Source organism: Culex pipiens, chromosome 3 (assembly GCF_016801865.2).
Source record: "Culex pipiens pallens isolate TS chromosome 3, TS_CPP_V2, whole genome shotgun sequence".
Classification (NCBI taxonomy): Eukaryota; Metazoa; Arthropoda; class Insecta; order Diptera; family Culicidae; genus Culex; species Culex pipiens.
In genome coordinates, this window is record NC_068939.1 from 128718291 (window position 1) to 128738110 (window position 19820).

Consider the following 19820-nt stretch of genomic DNA (forward strand, 5'->3'; position numbering starts at 1 on the left):
TGAACCCCGATCTACAGCTTACTAGGCGGAAGCGTTACCACCATTATTATTTTTTAAATTTAGAATGTTAAATCCTAGAATCATTTTATTAATTTCAGCAAATAGAGAATTTTATAATTTTAAAGTATACAACATTTTAGTTTTAAAATCTTAGAACTTTGATTGATTAATTGAGAACTTTAAAATTTCAGAATTGCTAATTTTTATTTGAACTCATAGAATTTTAGACTCAGAATTTAAATATTTTATAATTTATTTTTAGAATTTATATATTTTATTATTTTAAAAACTTAGAATTCCGGAATTTAAATTTTGAATTGAAGAATTGGAGAGTTTTCAAATGGTAGTGATTTAAAAAGCAATTATTCCAAAGTTTTAGAATTTTGGAATTTTTGAAATTTGGTATTGCTGAATTTAATTTTTTTGTTCAGAATGTTAGAATGTCCGATTCTTATTTTTTTTAATTACAGCATTTAAGAATATCAGAATATTAATTTTAAAAACTTTAGAATTTTTAAGTATTTAGATATATGATTTTTAGAATTTTAAAAGCTTTATTAATCAAGAATTTAATTTTTTATGTTTTTGAAATCTTATAATTTCAGACTTTTAGAGTTTTAGAATGTAAATATTTTTATTATTTTGAAATCTAAGAGATTTAAAATGTGAAAATTTAAGAGTTTTTGAACTTAAGAATTTTAGGATGCTGATTTTTAATTTATTTTATCGTTTCATAATTTCAGAATTTCAGAGCTTTGGGTTTTTTTTTTAATTTGAAAATGTTAAACAAATTTATGACTTAATTATTTTTTGAGGTTCCAAAATATCTAAGTATTGACGAAAATTTATTTTTTTGCAAAAAAAAAGTGGGATTTCATAAAAATTCAAAATACTTTTAATCCAGCCCAAACATGTTAAATCCCGAACAGACGGTAATAACTTAATTCATGCCATTTCAATAACAAATACTGTTGAAATAACAGAAAGTGTTATGGAATATTCTTGCAAAATCCATTTTTGCATAAGAGTTCAATAACAGTTTATGTTATCATAACAAAATTTGTTATCGGTCTGATATTGATTGAAAGCCAGAACAACTTGGGAATAACATTTTTTGTTATGGAAGAATAACTCCAACTGTTATTGGGATGATCGGATTAGTTGTTAAAATAACAAAAAATAATAACAAAGATTTGTTCGAAGAATAACTTAAAATGTTATTAGTCTGTTATTACAATAACAATCCAATAACAATAAAATCATAACGGCGAATAAAAAAATTTGTTATAAATAACATAAAATGTTATTGGCCTAGTATTTTCAAATATCAAAAAATGTTATTCCCAAGTTATTACCGTCTGCTCGGGATATGATTATCAATGCAGAAAAATGCGTTTTAGATTGTTTTATGTTGATTTGACTTCTATTCTTTGTTTTGAAAAAAAATTTGCCTCCTAATTTTTCGGACCATTTTTGAAGGGGGGGGGGGGGGGGGGGCGACATAAACTTTGAAAAATATTTGCAACGGCCTAACGAATTTTAAAAAAATTGAGATTTAGAATGTTAGAATTGTAGAGTTTAGATCTAGGGTTTTTCCTCAAAATTTATTTTTACTGAAAGAGAACTCAGCTAGCACAATTTTAACTTAGAAATATGTATCCTCCTTGCAAAGGCTTATGAATTATTCTCAGTTGAAAGGTTCTCCAAATGTCTGTATTGCAAAAGTAACATCCTGGAGTAGAACTGTTAAATTAAAAAAAAACTAATTGAATTAAATTTGAATTTGAATTTTTTTAGAATGTTGGAATTTTAGAATTCTTAGACAGTCAAATTAATACTTCGGTTAACAGTATTGTCAGTCTCATAACATCTTCACGTAAATTATATTACTTTTAAGTGAATTCCGTTAAGATTTTGCCGTTTTAAACTTAGGTCGAAAACAGGTACCATACGTACTATGTACATTGTTATTAATTTTGGGTTTTTTCTTCTTCTTTCTCTCCCAGGCGTCCGGAACGCGTACTCGGACATCGGAAGTCAGTACATCATCCTGGTGTTTACCGTGCTGTTCTTCCAGCAAGACTACCAAGTGTCCAGCGAGAAGTTCCTGATCGACTACTTCTTCGTGTCGATTCTGTACCGCAAGATCAGCGAGTTCCTGCTGAAGGTAGTGGTTTCGGTTTAGCGTGATCTGAATTCAAGAACTAACGAGATTTTTCTTCCAGCTCCAATTCGTCGTCACGTACATCGCACCCTGGCAGATCACCTGGGGTTCGGCATTCCACGCGTTCGCGCAGCCCTTCAGCGTTCCGCATTCGGCGATGTTGTTTCTGCAAACTGCCATCAGTGCGCTGCTGTCGACTCCTTTGAATCCGTTCTTGGGTAAGGTCTTGCTCATCTTGCTTATTCACCTGTAACTCAACCCTCGAATCTCCACAACAGGAAGTGCCATATTCCTGACGTCGTACGTGCGCCCCATCAAGTTCTGGGAGCGGGACTACAACACGCGCCGGATCGACCACTCCAACACCCGGCTCAGCTCGCAGCTGGAGCGCGACCTGGGCGCGGACGACAACAACCTGAACAGCATCTTCTACGAGCACCTGACGCGCTCGCTGCAGCACTCGCTGTGCGGCGACCTGCTGATGGGGCGCTGGGGAAACGTCAGCCAGGGGGATTGCTTCGGTGAGTTGGGGACTTTGTTAACGTTTTGGACAACTCTAAATTGTTGTTTATTCTTCTTGCAGTTTTGGCCTCGGATTATCTTAACTGTTTGGTCCACATTATCGAGCTGGGCAACGGGTTGTGTACGTTCCAGATGCGGGGCTTGGAGTTCCGCGGAACGTACTGCCAGCAGCGAGAGGTCGAAGCAATCTCCGAAGAGGTGGAGGAGAATATCGGTGAGTTATTATTATAGTTGAATTGGATAAGCTGCATGTAGTGGAGGAGGGTGTAGAAAATAAATGGAAATCTATTGTTAGATAGATATAAATATAAATATAGTTGAAAATCTATTGTTATTAGGTATCTGGATCGCCAGACTAAAAAATACCAACAAGAATTACTCATACTCAAAGTTGTCTAATAATATTAAAAAAAAAAAACAATAAATTCCAACAATAAATCCCCCTCTCCATCTCAATATCGGCCCACAAATTCAGGATGCACTAAAAATCAAATCATGCACGGAAAAAACTAATTTTTAATTAAACAAAATTTCATAAATTTGAAAAATACAAGAAATTCAAAGCAATCAAAAAAATAAAAAACCTGGAAACATTTTAAAGTTTCAAAATTATTGTTTTTTTAATGAATTGATAATGTTCTAAGGTTTACAAAATTTTAAAGTATAAAAAAAAAACCATAAATATAAAAAAAACACTTAAAAAATTAAAAATATATTTTTTTTATCGATGGATTTAAAGATTGTTTTAAAATTCTGTATGGCCCATTCTCACCGTAAAAACTCAATGTCACCCCTGATGTATTAAAACAAATTTAATACTTAAATACAAAGGAGAATGGGCAAATTTGTATGGGAGATGGTCCAAGGATGTACACGAACGGGACCAACTTTTTTCGAAAGATCTCGCCGAGACATGAAAAAATGTCTTCTGGACCAACTCTCTGAACCCCGGGGTTCAAAAGTTACACGTTGTTGAAGTTTGAGCATTTTGGGTAAAAATACCCAAAAAAAAACTTATTTTGCTATTTCTAAAATAATTCATAAAATCTCCATTTTATTATGGATTTTGCTCATCTTGACTTCATTCGACGCGTATCAGCAAAAACTATTAGTTCTAATATGTCTTAGCATGATTGAAACATGATTTCTCTTGTTTTTATCCGTTTGAACCGTTTGTGCAAGAGGCATCCCATAGAAACAAGTCGAAACTTCAAGGTTTTGAAACCGGATCCGACCCAGACTGCTTCAGTGAGTAACAGCCGTAGCCCTACAGATCATAACTCCAGGGAGTCCGACCAAAGACATCCCAACACATTACCAAAGCAGTCTACCATACTCACTGAAGCCATGCGGGTATGATCAGTGGTCAAAACCGCCGACATCTTGCTTGTTACGGCGGTAGACTCGCCGGTCTTAAATCCAAGGAGTTCTCGGATAACTCAGACCATCCCAATAAGTTGTTACAACATTGCACTGAAGCCATCCATACTCACTGAAGTAGTCTGGGTCGGATCCGGTTCAAAATCTTTAAGTTTCAACTTGTTTCTAAGGAATGCCTCTTGCACGAACTGTTCAAACGGATAAAAATAAGAGAAATCATGTTTCAATCATGATAAGACTTATCAGAACTCATAGTTTTTGCTGATACGCGTCAAATGAAGTCAAGAAAATCGAAATCCATAATGAAACAGAGATTTTATAAATGATTTTAGAAATAGCAAAAATCCGATTTTTTGTATATTTTTACTCAAAATGCTCAAACTTCAACAGCATGTAACTTTTGAACCCTGGGGTTTAGAGAGTTGGTCCAGAAGACTTTTTTTCATGTCTCGGCGAGATCTTTCGAAAAAAGTTGGTCCCGTTCGTGTACATCCTTGGACCAAATTTGCCCATTCTCCTTTAAAACCTTAATTTGCAAATGATAACAAAATTAAATTAAAAAAAAACTGAAAAATATATTTTTTAGGAACTCAAACGTTCAAATGATTTAATCTGTTTTTAGAACCATTAATTTTATTTGCAAAATTTATAATTTATAAATAAGTTAATGTTATCCCCCACCCTTCCAAATCCGTATTTTAAAAAATCTATCAAATCACCCCCTCTTTCAATAGGGGGATGGCGTCGCTATTTTTAGACCACTTTTTCCACTTTTTCTCATCGAAACCGACTACTTTATCGACTTCATTTTGCTGGGCGAGATAGGACGCTGTCTATTTTTAGACGATGACTCAGCACTTTTACACTCTTGCGCTTAAAAAAACCAGGTGGCAGCACGATGTAACGCCACGTCCCTATACCGGCCCCAAAAATACAGGATGCACAAAAAAATTAAATCATGCATGGATAAACAAAAAAAAATCAGAAATACAGTTATAATTTTTTAATTCAAAAATCGCATGAATAAAATAAATTCAGGAAATTAAAAACATAAAAAAAATAAAAGCTCAAAGCCTCCAATAATATTCCAAAAATTTTGAAATTTTAAGTACATTGAAAATCCAAAAATTCCAAATCTCAAAAAAAGTTTCCATACATTTAAATAAAGAAAAGGAATAAAATTCTTATGTTTCCAAAAAAAAAAGGAATCGAAAAATTTAATATACGTTCAAAGTAGAAACATAATAAATAAAATATTTACAAAACATCCAAAAAATTCAAATATTAAAAAAAAATAAAAAAAAAATTCAACGAAATTTAATAGATTTAAAAAAAATTATTTAAATCATTACAATTTTTTAAGAAAATAAAGTTTTAAATATTGACAAAGCTAAAAAATTATGGTTGAAATTTCAAAATAAGTTTATGTTACACAAGATTAAAAAATCTAAATATTAAAAAAAAAAACAAAGAAACCCATATTGATAAACTAAAAATTTTAAATCTTAAAAAAAAGTTTCCGCAGGGCCTCCCACAACGTTTTCATCAAAAGATCTAAGATCCGTCCTAAAAAAAGTGTATAAATAACGCTTAAGTGCTTATTACTTTTGATAGGGTTGTCCGATCTCCAATGTTTTGGACTCGTTGGAAAGGTCTTTTAAATACCTTTCTAAATATGTATAGCATGACGAGTTTTCCTACAAAATCCACCCTTTTTACAATCTTCGGGACTCTTATTAAAATCATCATCAAAATGTTAAAATAACTTTTGAAGTACTTTACAACACTTCATAATATTTACTATGGTCTTGTGGGACCCCAAGAAAGATCGAAAGAGACCAAAACGGTCCAAATCGGCTAAGCCAGTCCGGAGATAATCGAGTGCATTTTTGTTAGGTGTACGGACTTACAGACATACACACGCACATACATTTGCTCTGATTCTGATTCGATATGTAAGCGTGAAGGTGGGTCTACGAGGTCAAATAACGATGTTCATTTTTCGAGTGATTTTATAGCCTTTCCTCATTGAGGTGAGGCAAACATTAAAACAATTAAATTAAATTTTAAATTCAACTGTTTTAAAATATTCATATTAAAATTAAAAAAAAAACTAAAAGGAAAGATTCTGAAAATGAAAAAAAATAGAAAAAAATCAAAACAAAAAGAGAACCCAAAAATTATCGTTTTTTTCAGTTGTTGGACTTTTTTCATTATGTCTTATGAAACACTCAATGTTCACATTTGTTTTTATCTAATAAAAATATAAAATTTACAAATTTAAATAAAAAAAAACATTAATAAAATTCAGAACATTTCATAATTGAAGAAAAAACTAAAAAAACGATTTTTCGTTCAATTGGCTCATATTTGAGATTTAGCTCAGTAAAACCCATTTAATTGAGCCCAGTAATGGAATTTGAAAAATCAAATTTGAACCAATACATTTTTTTTATTGTTGGAAACCCAAAATAGAAACATTTGTATAAAAAAAATAACAACAAAAATAGAACTTAGAACTTGGAACTAACCCCTTACCACTCAACTTCAATCCTGCGCATGTTTCCAAGTAGAAACTCAAAAACTCCGCACTCTTCTTTCTTCTTTCCACCTGCACATCCTGGTTCCTATTCCGCTCTCGACTGACCACACAGATTCCCTTCCTGCAGGTTGCTGCTGCTGCACCGTCGGCCATCTGCCCCGGATGCTGAGCGCGAACGCCATGTTCACGACGCGCTGGCTCGCCTGGCAGGTGATGGCCTCCAAGTACGTCCTCGAGGGCTACTCCATCTCGGACAACTCGGCGACCGCCACGCTGCAGGTGTTTGAGTTCCGGAAGGTGCTCATCTCGTACTACGTCAAGGTGAGTGTTGGTGAGGTCTGGAGGTTGTTGAAGATCTTGGTTGTAACTGGTTTCTTGATTTCAGAGCATAATCTACTACGCGATTCGGTCGCCCAAGCTGCTCAACTGGCTGCAGTCGGTCGCGATCGAGGAAGCGCTCGAGCACACGCTGGATCGGCAGTTTGTCGATCTGGATCCGGTGTTTAACCACAACCTGGACGACGATTACGACTTTCGAGCGGCTGGGATTACCCGGGCAAGCTTCTGGAACGTGTACGGCGAGTGGATTCAGTTTTGCTGCGAGAAGCGACGGCAGCAGATGCAGGCCGCACTGAACGAGAAGAATACGCCCAAGAAGGTGGTACCGGCTCCAGTGCCAACTCCGGCAGTTGCGCCGACGACGACGGCGCCGAGTGCGGGTTTGCCGATGGCGCCGCTTCAGTCGAGTATGGCGTCAACGTCGACTTCGACGGGGAATGCTGGAGCGGCGGGAAGTGGGTCAACGACGGCGAGGGTTGCTTTTGGGGAGGGGGTGTTTACGGTCAAGCAGGAAGGGCTGACGCAACAGTCGTCCAAGTCGGAAGGGGAATCGAGTGCCAACGGAGGAGGAGGGGCAGGACAGGCGACGTCGTCCGGAACGTCAAACGGGAATGGGAACGGAAACGGAAGTGCCAATCAGCAGTTTTTCGTGTCGGTAAGTTTGGAGGGATATGTCCTTAGGGAAGTGATGCGACCATTAATAAACGTTTCTTTCCAGGGTCGTGACTCTCTGGTCACCTCACTGTGCATGGCACTCGCGCTGCTAGCCCGGCGAACGCTGGCCACCGCCAGCCACAGCTCGACCTGCGGTGTGGAGTTCTTCCTGCACGGCTTGCACGCCCTGTTCAAGGGTGACTTCCGGATAACGTCGACCCGGGACGAGTGGGTGTTTGCCGACATGGAGCTGCTGCACGGCGTGGTGGCGCCCGCGGTTCGGATGTCCCTCAAGCTGCACCAGGACCACTTCCTGTGTCCGGACGAGTACGACGATTACGGTGCGTTGTTCAACGCGATCGACTACCACACCAAAGAGCTGGTCATTTCGCACGAGGCCGATCCGCTGTGGCGGAACGCGGTCCTGCGGGGCACCCCGAACCTGCTGGCGCTACGCCACGTCATGGACGACGGCTCGGACGAGTATCGGGTGATAAGACTGAGCAAGCGCTTTCTTAGCTTTCGCGTGATCAAGCTGAACCGCGAGTGCGTTCGTGGCCTGTGGGCAGGCCAACAGCAGGAACTGATCTACCTCCGGAATCGGAATCCGGAGCGCGGAAGCATCCAGAATGCGAAGCAAGCCCTTCGCAACATCATCAATTCGTCCTGCGATCAACCGATCGGCTACCCCATCTACGTTTCACCCCTGACGACGTCCTATGCGGAGACAAATCCGCAACTTTGCCGCATCATCGGGGGTGAAATCACGCTGGAGAAGATCCAGCACATGCTAATCAGCTTCTGGAACCGAGTCAGACAACGTTGCCGCGAAGGTTGCAGCAGCGGAAGTGCAATAATCGACAACGAAATGGGCGAAATCCAGGGCGTCTACTGCAATACTCCAACGCCAAACAATACTCTGTCCGGCACCGCCGGAACTCTCTCCTACGGAAGCCAAAACATGTCCCTCTCGGGAGCGGCAGCCAACCGCGGAAGCCTCGCAAGCATCAACAAACCAACCAGTTCCACCCTGCTCGCCGGCTTCCTCAACCGCGAGCGTGACTCCGAGCGGGACACGCTGCGCGACCGAGCCGGCGTCACCAAGCGCAACATGAGCAGCAGCAGCAAGGACCGAATCGACCGCGCCCTGGCCGCCAGCAAGCGCGAATCCTTCAAGGAAGCCCTGGCCAGCGGAAGTGGCCTTGCGGCGGCAACGGCCAGCGGTAGCAACAACTCTAGTCTGAAGCAGCAGGAAAGTGTCGAGTCGACGTCCAACGCCAAAAGCAACGCCTCGTCCTCCGTCAACCTGAACATGCCGTCCAACTCGTCCGGGTTTACCAGTTCGGTCATGTTTACCCTCTCCCCGCCCGGCGATAACTCGTACACGATATTCTCCATGACCGAGGGGCAGCAGCAGCAGCAGCAGCCGGGGACGGGAAGTTCCGGGATCGTTGACAGGTCGATGGATTTGAGGGCGATGAAGGAGAAGAGTCGCAGCGGGGACGGGGAAGATTCGGCGCCGGCGTCGACCCAGTGGGTGAACGCTCCGCCGGCGATCGGACTGAACCGGAAGGTCATCATCGTGGATGCGGCGCAAGTGAGTTATTGACGATGTGGGATAGATATCGAATTGTTTTTTTTTTTTTTTTGCTATAGTCAAATGTCGAGGAAGAGAAGACAGTGCAAAGTTAAAAAAATTAAAATATTCATCGTTGACTGAAGTCTTAGAGAATTTCTCTACTTGCTAAACATGCAAGCATTTCAACTAAAGTTTCTTCTCTATTCGCATTGCAAAATTTAATTGCTGTTCTCTTAAAAAAAAAATCTAAAAATATGTTTGAGTTACTCAAGTTTAAAGAATTTCATATTACAGTACTGGTTCGGTAGTTGGGCTGAGAACATAGCCCAGTTACTCTGATGTTGCTCGCTTATTGGGCTGAATGAAAAATGACGAGAGGACCACCGTAACATATTATTTTCTCAATAAAATGTTAAAAATAAAAGTTTCTTTTTAAAATTAGTTTCCAGAGCAAATAAAAAAAAAGATTTTATATTGATGAACTTGCATTCACTGACCCCTCGTTCATCATTAATTGTTATGGTGTTTTGGCGTTTGTTTGCTTTCCATCCCATGTCATTTTTGGACGATTTTGACTTTTGATAATTTCAGGAGTTTTTTTTATAAAGGTCCAATATTTTTTTTCATTTCTTGCATCCTGGGTATTTTTGAATACCCCAGACTATCAAGCAGGTATTAGACTATGAATAGTAAACAAATAAACTCGCACTTTTTCGTGTTTGGCAATTTGCCAAACTTGCAAACTTGTTTGCGGCAAACCCGCAAATAACTCAAAACGTGCCTTGAAAAAAAAACACGAGTTTTAAGTTTAGTTCGACGCAACCTTAAAAAAAAACTACAAATAACACATTTGAAAAAATTAAAAAACTTTGAAAATGTATAACCTTCAAAATATTAAAAAAGAAAAAAACACAAAAAATTAAAGAATCAAAAATAAAAAAAAAAATCCAAAAATAACAGAAATTAGAAAAATCAAAAATAAAACTCAAAAATTAAAAAAAAAATTATCAACAGGGATTGAGAAATTCAGAAATCTAGCAATTGAAAAATATAAAAATGAAAAAGTTTAAGAAATCATAAATTCCAAAGTTGAAAAAAAAATTAAGAGTGGAATAATTAAAAAAAAAAAATCTTTAATTCAAAAATTAACAAAAATAAAAAATAAAAAAAAAATACATTGCTGGAATAAAAAAAAAAATCATTTAAAAAAATGTCAATTCAAAATATAAGAACAAAATAAATCAAAAATTTAAAATCCAAAAATCTAGAGATTAAAAAAAACTGTTCGTACTCGATTATCCACAGTCCTCAACATAATTTCACTACGGATATTCGAATCACCAAATTTTAATATTTCTCAAAATTTGGGTTTTTTACCTAAAAATATTCAAAAGATAACTATAATATGAGATAATCAATCAGCTTTTTTTTCCGTGTATACGTCTAGCGCGAATGTTTACAGTCGTCGAAGGTGCTGATTTATTTTGTGCTTTTCGTGTGTTCCGATCAAGTTTTCTACCGTTTTTTCGCGTTGTGCGGTCCCGTCACGCTCGTCGTCAACCAGGAACGTGTTAGTGAGCCGGTTCCTGTGCCCTGGTTCCTGTTTGATACTATTACATTTTGCTCCATCGTGTGCCGCATCAAAACATCGTCGATTAGAGTATCACTACCGGCAGTGTCTAGTGGTCGCGGTTACACAAATTTTGTTGTTGAACTTTTTGCTATGGCTTCTGCCTGCGACTACTGCGCCAAGCAGGTGAAGGATGATGAGCCGTTCATCAAGTGTATGGGCTTTTGCGAAGGGGTCGTACACATGCGCTGTACCAAGACGGGCAGCCTGAAGATGAACACTTCGTTCCTGAAGATCGTCTACGAATGCACCAACCTGTTTTGGATGTGCGACGAGTGTTCGAAACTGATGAAGATCACTCGCTTCCGCACCGTAATGGAGTCGGTCGGCGATACGGTCAACAACATGCAGGAGGGTCAAGACCTCAAAAACGCCGAGCTGCGGGACCTGATCACCGAAAATGGGAAGCAACTGCTGCTGCTATCCAAGCGCGTCACCAGCTTATCAACAGCTAATCAGTCAGGTACGCCAAAACCTAAGCCAACACCGAAACGTACCCGTGGCTCCGATCCTGTTCCATCAAAGCCTCTGGTGTTTGGGACGAATGCGCTTGCCAACGCAAGCATCACTTGCGTCCCTCCAGAAGAAAAACTGTTCCGGCTGTACGTGACGCGCTTCGCTAACCACACAACGGCCTCACAAGTGGAGGAACTAGTGAAGAATGCTATCGGTCAGAACGAACTGGTTCAAGTGACTGCGTTGGTTAAAAAAGGCGTTGATCCGCTCAGTTTGCCGTTCATCTCGTTCAAAGTCGGGGTGAATATCGCACACAAGGAGGCCATCTCAAATCCAGCCATCTGGCCAGGGAACTGCGGCTTCAGGGAGTTCGAGGACCTGCAACGCAAGACTTCCTCGCCGCAGAGCAGTGGAGATGGACAACGGGCAAAAAAGCCAATGCTTTCTTTCGCAGTTCTACCGGCCATTGTTACACCGTCGGGTTCAACCCTGGGCAGCCCAAATCCCATCGGCCGCGACAACGAACCGTTCCTGACCCCGCGCTCGGGGAACTCGGACAGCGATTTGGCAGCAATGGAACACTAGTAACGATCGCCAGCTGCTGTAGGACATCGGGATGCGCGACCCAAAGTACCGAGGAAGCCCCGACTCTCTCCGGCACAGTCGCGCAGTCCGCAGCCAGCGCTCATCTTAGCCATCCCGATCCTGCTGTCGGAAGTAGAGTCGGGGTCTTCCGGTCGTCACCGTTAGGCAAGTACTCGCACCATTCGAGCTCTGCCTTCCCTGATGACTGTTCCGTTTCCAGAACTATTCCGGAAAGCTGTTCAATCCTTCACTCGAACGTCTCAGTCCCACCTGCACCTGCCCGTCAAGTTCCCGGTATCGCCGCTAGACGCCAATCGCCGCGACTGCCGTGTAACGATTTACTCAACATATACTACCAGAACGTCGGAGGCATGAACACACGGGCTCTCGAGTACCGTCTCGCGTGCTCCGCTATCTCTTACGACGTAATCGCGGTGACGGAAACCTGGTTAAAGAACAACACGCTATCGAGTCAAGTCTTCGGCAACGGGTACGAGGTCTTCAGATGTGATCGCGAGCAGTTTATCAACAGCCAGAAGAAAGACGGTGGGGGAGTAGCTATCGCAGTCCGGCAGGGACTCAACGCGCGAATCGTTTCATCGGACGAGTGGAAGTGCGTCGAGCAAGTTTGGGTCGCCATCGATCTTGCTGACCATACCGTCTACATCTGCGTTGTGTACATCCCTCCCGACCAAACCAACAACGCAAGCGTATTTGAAATCAACTCGTCTTCGGTTTCAACAGTCTCTTCAATGGCACGTCCCTACGATGAGCTAGTAATTCTCGGCGACTTCAACTTGCCCAGACTGATATGGCGGCCAAGCCGGGATGGTTTCCTGTATGCTGATCCCGAACTCTCAACCCAGACCTTGCACGTAACAGAGTTCCTAGACAACTATAGCAGCGCACTTCTGCAGCAGATCAACCAGTTCCCGAACGAAAACAATGTGCTGTTAGACCTTTGTTTCGTCAGCTGCCCAGATATTGCACCCCCGATAGCCATCGCCCCGGCACCGCTAGTCAAGGATGTCCGGCACCATCCACCGCTGCACCTATCTTTGCCTGTTCATTTAGCCAGCGAATTTACGCCCATTGTTTATGAAGTCCGCTATGACTATCGCAAATCTGACGTTCCCAGCATGCTAGAACTACTTCGGAGCATTGACTGGGAGAACACACTTGACAAGGACAATCTTGACGATGCTGTGCAGTCCTTCACCAATATTATCGGCTATGTCATCGACAGGCACGTCCCGAAGAAACCAGTTACGAACGCCCGTGTTCCATGGCAAACCAGCGAACTTAGGAGAGTCAAGGCTGCTAAGAGATCGGCACTGAAAAAGTACTCAAAACATCGAACGTTACCATTGCACAACTACTACGTGCGACTCAACAGCTGCTACAAAAGGATGAGCAAACAGTGTCATGCCGATCACGAAGTACGTACCCAGAAGAAGCTTAAGTCCAATCCGTAAGGATTCTGGAAGTACATCAATGAGCAGCGGAAGGAAATCGGGTTGCCGTCGTCGATGTTCCTTGGCGACAAGACAGCTTCGAATACGGAGGACATCTGCCAGCTGTTTGCCGCAAAATTTTCGAGCATGTTCACACAAGAAGATCTGTCACAACAACAAATCACCGCTGCTGCCAACAATGTCCTTCCAAACGGGCTGGCCCTGAACCGCATCACAATCGATCGCTCGCAGATTCTGGAAGCCGCAACCAAACTGAAGTCATCCAACACTGCAGGTCCGGACGGAGTTCCATCGATCGTCCTGAAAAAATGTATCGACGGGCTTCTAGATCCTCTCGCACATCTCTTCAGTCTGTCCCTCTCCACCGGCTCCTTCCCAAAACTCTGGAAGCACGCATATATGTTTCCGGTGCACAAGAAAGGGGACAAACGGAACGCAGACAACTATCGCGGGATTTCAGCACTGTGCGCCACTTCGAAACTCTTCGAGCTGGCGGTCATGGATCCGGTGTTTTTCTTCTGCAAGAACCTTATCAGCGACGACCAGCACGGTTTTATGCCTTCGCGGTCAACCACGACGAATCTGCTCACTTTTACGACATTCGTGACCGATAGTTTCACCGCCAAATCGCAGACCGACGCGGTGTATACCGACCTGTCGGCCGCATTTGACAAGCTGAACCATTCTATTGCAATCGCAAAGCTGGAAAGAATGGGAATCGGTGGGGTTCTCCTGCGTTGGTTTCAATCCTATCTAACCGGCCGGAAAATTAGCGTCAAGATCGGTGATTGGCTGTCCGCTGTCTTTGAAGCCTTTTCGGGAATTGCAGTCACTTGGGACCACTTGTATTCCTGCTGTACTACAACGACTGTAACCATTCTATCTCGGTTCCACGCCTGTCGTACGCGGACGACATGAAAATCTACTGCCGGATTGACAATGCATCTGATGCTCAAGTTCTCCAACAACAGCTGATCAACTTCGCGGAATGGTGCAAAATTAACCGAATGGTCGTTAATCCCACCAAATGCTCCGTTATCTCTTTTTCCAGAAAACGTAACCCGATTAAGTTCGAGTACCAGATTTGCGGCACTTCAATTCCTCGTGAGAACTGCGTTAAGGACCTGGGTGTGCTCCTCGACACGGAGCTGACATACAAGCAGCACATCTCCTACATCGTCTCCAAAGCATCGCGGCAACTTGGTTTTGTCTTCCGTACAGCCAAAAACTTTACTGACATCTACTGTTTGAAGGCACTTTATTGTGCGTTAGTCCGTTCCACACTAGAATACTGCTGTTCTGTGTGGAGTCCGTACTACGAGAACAGCGTAGCGCGAATCGAGAGTGTGCAGCGAAGGTTCATCCGATATGCCCTTCGATCTCTACCCTGGCGGGATCCCTTCCGACTGCCCAGCTACGAAAGTCGCTGTGAGCTGATCAACCTGAACACGCTAGCAGTACGACGAAATGTGTGCCGATCACTCCTAGTTGCCGACGTTTTGACCTCGAGAGTGCAGTGTCCGGCCATTCTCCGTGGATTGAACATTTTCGCCCCCATTCGGACTTTTCGGAACTCCCCATTCCTACGTGTCCCTATCCGTCAAACAAATTATGCAATGTACAGTGCACTGACAGGGCTACACCGGGCGTTTAATTTTGTCGCTTCTTTGTTCGATTTTAACTTGTCTCGTGATGTTATCAAAAGGAAATTCTTGCTGTTCTTTAGACGTTAATTTATGTATTAGTTTGTAAGGTAAAACACCATTGGGGCCCGAGCCTGTTGGTGTCCAAATAAATAACAAATCTTTAAATCAAGCAATTTAAGAAGAAAAAACTGAACTTTCGAAATTCAAAAACACAAAAAATTTAAAAATCTAACATAAAAGAAGTCATGATTTCCATAACTAAAAAAAAAGTTAAAATGAAATCAAAATACAATAATAAAAAAAAGATTGGATCAACGGGAATAGAAAAATTCAAAAATTCAATGTAATAAATTCAAAAATTAAAAAAAATAAAAATTTAAATCAGACTAAAAAATTGAAAAAAACATAATTTAGAATTTCAGAATTTTAGGATCTTTTAATTTTTTTAATTTTTGAACTTTTGAAATTTTGAACTATTGAACTTTTGAATTTTTGAATTTTAGAATTTAAGAATTTAAGAATTTAAGAATTTAAGAATTTAAGAATTTAAGAATTTAAGAATTTAAGAATTTAAGAATTTAAGAATTTAAGAATTTAAGAATTTAAGAATTTAAGAATTTAAGAAAGAATTTAAGAATTTAAGAATTTAAGAATTTAAGAATTTAAGAATTTAAGAATTTAAGAATTTAAGAATTTAAGAATTTAAGAATTTAAGAATTTAAGAATTTAAGAATTTAAGAATTTAAGAATTTAAGAATTTAAGAATTTAAGAATTTAAGAATTTAAGAATTTAAGAATTTAAGAATTTAAGAATTTAAGAATTTAAGAATTTAAGAATTTAAGAATTTAAGAATTTAAGAATTTAAGAATTTAAGAATTTAAGAATTTAAGAATTTAAGAATTTAAGAATTTAAGAATTTAAGAATTTAAGAATTTAAGAATTTAAGAATTTAAGAATTTAAGAATTTAAGAATTTAAGAATTTAAGAATTTAAGAATTTAAGAATTTAAGAATTTAAGAATTTAAGAATTTAAGAATTTAAGAATTTAAGAATTTAAGGATTTAAGAATTTAAGAATTTAAGAATTTAAGAATTTAAGAATTTAAGAATTTAAGAATTTAAGAATTTAAGAATTTAAGAATTTAAGAATTTAAGAATTTAAGAATTTAAGAATTTAAGAATTTAAGAATTTAAGAATTTAAGAATTTAAGAATTTAAGAATTTAAGAATTTAAGAATTTAAGAATTTAAGAATTTAAGAATTTAAGAATTTAAGAATTTAAGAATTTAAGAATTTAAGAATTTAAGAATTTAAGAATTTAAGAATTTAAGAATTTAAGAATTTAAGAATTTAAGAATTTAAGAATTTAAGAATTTAAGAATTTAAGAATTTAAGAATTTAAGAATTTAAGAATTTAAGAATTTAAGAATTTAAGAATTTAAGAATTTAAGAATTTAAGAATTTAAGAATTTAAGACTTTAAGACTTTAAGAATTTGTGAATTTGGGAATTTGGGAACTTGGGAACTTGGGAATTTGGGAATTTGAGAATTTGGGAATTTGAGAATTTGGGAATTTGGGTATTTGGGAATTTGGGATTTTGGGATTTTGGGATTTTTGGATTTTGGGAATTGGGGTATTTGAGAATTTGGGAATTTGGGTATTTGGGATTTTGGGATTTTGGGATTTTTGGATTTTGGGAATTGGGGTATTTGGGATTTGGGAATTTGGGAATTGGAGAATTTGGAAATTTGGGAATTTTAGAATATTACAATTTTACAATTTAGGAATCTGCGAACGCCCGAAAATGTATTACAAAAATAAATGCGGCCAGCCCTGCTGCGTTGTGTATACCGCAGAGAGAATTCTGAGAACGGATCATATTTCACAGAATCTACAGGCGATGAAGGATGCGTGCACTTACCGTACCAAACGCTCCTCATTTCGCACGCAATCGCTCAATATGTCAATAAACTCCCGCCTCTTTTCCAGATCTACGACTGCCTGGATCTGGGTCGCCGCATCGACGTGATCTGGCCGAGCGAGCAGTTCCGCAGCTTGGGGGGCCGATCCTCGTGGAAGGAGTGGCAGCCGCAGGAGGGCATGGTCGGCATCACGGTGCACTACTGGCAGCCGAACCACCCCGATCATCACTTCCGGTCGAACGTGAACCGCACCATCCTGCTGGTCCGGATCGGCGAGCGGTTCGTGCCGATCGGGGAGAAGGGCGTCAAGGAGTACAACACGATCGGGCTCGGTGGCGGGGACGATTTGGCGGTGGCGGTTGCTGCACCGCTGGAGGTCGCCGATGAAGTGTGCTGCGTTGAGGGAGATGGTGGTGATGGTAAGGGGGTAGCAAACGATGCGCAACCTTCGGTTGCGGAAGAGGATGTGGCGGCCACGGTGGCGATCGTTTAGGGTTGTTCCTCTTTTTCCAATCACTTGTCGTTAATGTTTAGAAGGGAAATCGGGGTTTAGACAAAGAAATAGAGTTGAGATAAAAAAAAACAGGTCGTCGTAGCTTTTCTACTCTACTCTCAAAGGTCAAAACTTTTTCCAAAAAAAACTCCATGAAACATCCTAGCCATTTCAATTCGTAGCCTTATTACGTTTAAATTTTTACGTAAATTTTGTAGAACGAAACGGAAATTGTAGGAAATCTTGTAGGGAAAAAGCTGAAAAAAGACGAAATCGAACTATTTTGAGACGATTTTTTAAAAAGTTAACATTTTTTCAGTTCGACGTTACTTTTAAAGCGTTCATTTTTCAAACCTTATCGGCATCTAGATCAAAAAAAAAACCATGAATCGCTTCATCAGATCAAACACAAATATACTCGAATAATGAAAAAAATACACGAAGTTCGTCGCGGAGCTGACGTCCGCGCAGAGAGTTGATCAGTTGATCTTTAACGAATTAAAAGTCTTATGGTAGATAGTTAAACAAAAAACAAGTTAGTAGAAGGAGTTCGGAATAGCGCAAAAGCACGCAAACAAATCGATTCGCAAACTAAGAAAGTGAAGCTGAGGAGCAAAAAATGAAAAGGTTAACGTTTTTTTTACTGTGTATAAAATAGCTGGTATTATTTTGTTTCTGTAGCTAAAAAAGAACGCGCCGAGAAGCGGATTTTAAATAAAGAAAACAAAAATATTTAAGTTTTATCGCGGAAGCGTTCTTCCCCCCCTCCGAAAAACTGTTGTTTGAGCATTTTTGAAATGTTTTTGCGAGTGTGTGAGGAGAATGTGACAATTTGTACAGTTCGATGCTAGTGTGAGTGAGCGAGGGGAGAGGTCGCGATGCGATAAAATAAATACTGCAAAAGATGAAAATGTGATAACTAAGAGTAAGCCACTTTCCTATACTAAATTTATTATTACACACAGACGGAGAAAGCTGCATAATGTAATAGAGAAAACAGAATAAAACACAGAGATCGTTAAATTATTCATGAGATATGTTGATATGAAATGATAACAGAAATTTAAAGAAAATATCACAAATATATTAAAAAACAAAACAAAAAAAATGGTTAAACGACAGAAAGCTATTACAAATCACTCGTAGTTAGAACTATTGATAAAGAATATCTTTAACAAAACAAATAATCAGAAGTTACAGAAAAGAAGATATTTAAACCATAAAAGAAAGAAAACAAAACAAAAAAACGACACTTCGATTCTCGCCTTTATTTAGTGGAGAAGCTAAAAAGAACAAATAACTCCTGGTTCAGTTACAATAGACAAACAACAACCAGCAAGAGACACACAGGTTAAGCTTTTAATTTCGAATAAAAATAATAAAAACGAATAAAAAAAAAACACGCTGGTTTACTTTGTGGTTATATGATGAGGTGTTTATCAGATGTCCGAAATGTCCGAATGCTAACGTAAATGATGTGATCACCCTAAAGCGCGGATCGTCTGATCGTGCTCACTAAAACTATGAAACATGTACTCCCATCCGAACCCGTCTTATCTCGGATATTTTGGTAAACTCCATTGGTGACCTGCTTTCCTGATTTGACCAGCACGTGACAATCAAAGTGGCCAAGACAAAAAGAATGAAATAACCTGCGCCAAAACGGTGCTAAATCAAATCCGACAAAACTGCCTAATTTGAAGCTACTGACTCCAAACAAAATCTTCCAAGATGATAACATGCATCGTAGAAAGATAAATAGTTTGGAATTCGAAACCGAGGAACAATAACAACGGTGTTCTTTTCGGCTTCTACAGATCGCGGATGAAAGCGACTGAAGCAAAGATTGTGCCCTTGTCAAAAATCTTTTGTTTTGATCAAGCGGCAGAAGAACAGTAAAGCTGACACATTGCATTGATGCCTTGGGAACATACAAATCCTGAGTTTTTGAAGAGATAGTCGATTGCTGAAGATTGATATGCATCAGTGCTATCAAAGATTTGACAGTAACGTCCGTAATTGAAAACTGTATTTTAAAACATTAAAAGGATTTTTTTGAAAATGGTGTAAACGAAGCTAAATGTAGAATCGTCGCACACAAAATTTCGGCAATTGTGGATGAAGCTCTGTTGCCGAGCTCCTGTGGTCTAATGGTTACAGGTTTCGCTTTATGAGTGGAAGGTCGTGGTTTCAAACCCACATGGCTTGGCAAGTCCTTTCCCCTGTACTCTTCACATGTAGAAGGACCATACTGTTCTCTGTATATTTGCGTCTGCAGAGTTCCACGGCCCGATCGCAAAAATGTGCTTTGAAAGGGACGAGTTTTCAGAAACCAGAGTTTAAAGTGGGGGACTGGGTATAAGTAAAACGTAAATGTGCACTTCGGTTCTAGCGATACATTTGGACAGTACAGAGTGGAAAAGGCTGAGCCA

The 19820-nt window shown here is 39.7% G+C and overlaps 1 protein-coding gene across 1 annotated transcript in view; it reads left to right on the top strand.

Annotated features, from left to right (window-relative positions):
• Positions 1-17979, top strand: part of LOC120414833 (protein pecanex) — a 34834-nt gene extending 16855 nt beyond the window's left edge. The window contains exons 4-11 of the mRNA XM_039576159.2: positions 2007-2167; positions 2226-2382; positions 2443-2685; positions 2748-2900; positions 6736-6929; positions 6994-7602; positions 7666-9198; positions 16963-17979. Of these exons, the coding sequence (XP_039432093.1) occupies positions 2007-2167; positions 2226-2382; positions 2443-2685; positions 2748-2900; positions 6736-6929; positions 6994-7602; positions 7666-9198; positions 16963-17388 (3476 nt within the window). The 3' untranslated portion in view covers positions 17389-17979. The remainder of the gene's footprint in view (positions 1-2006; positions 2168-2225; positions 2383-2442; positions 2686-2747; positions 2901-6735; positions 6930-6993; positions 7603-7665; positions 9199-16962) is intronic.
• Positions 17980-19820: the final 1841 nt, after the last annotated feature.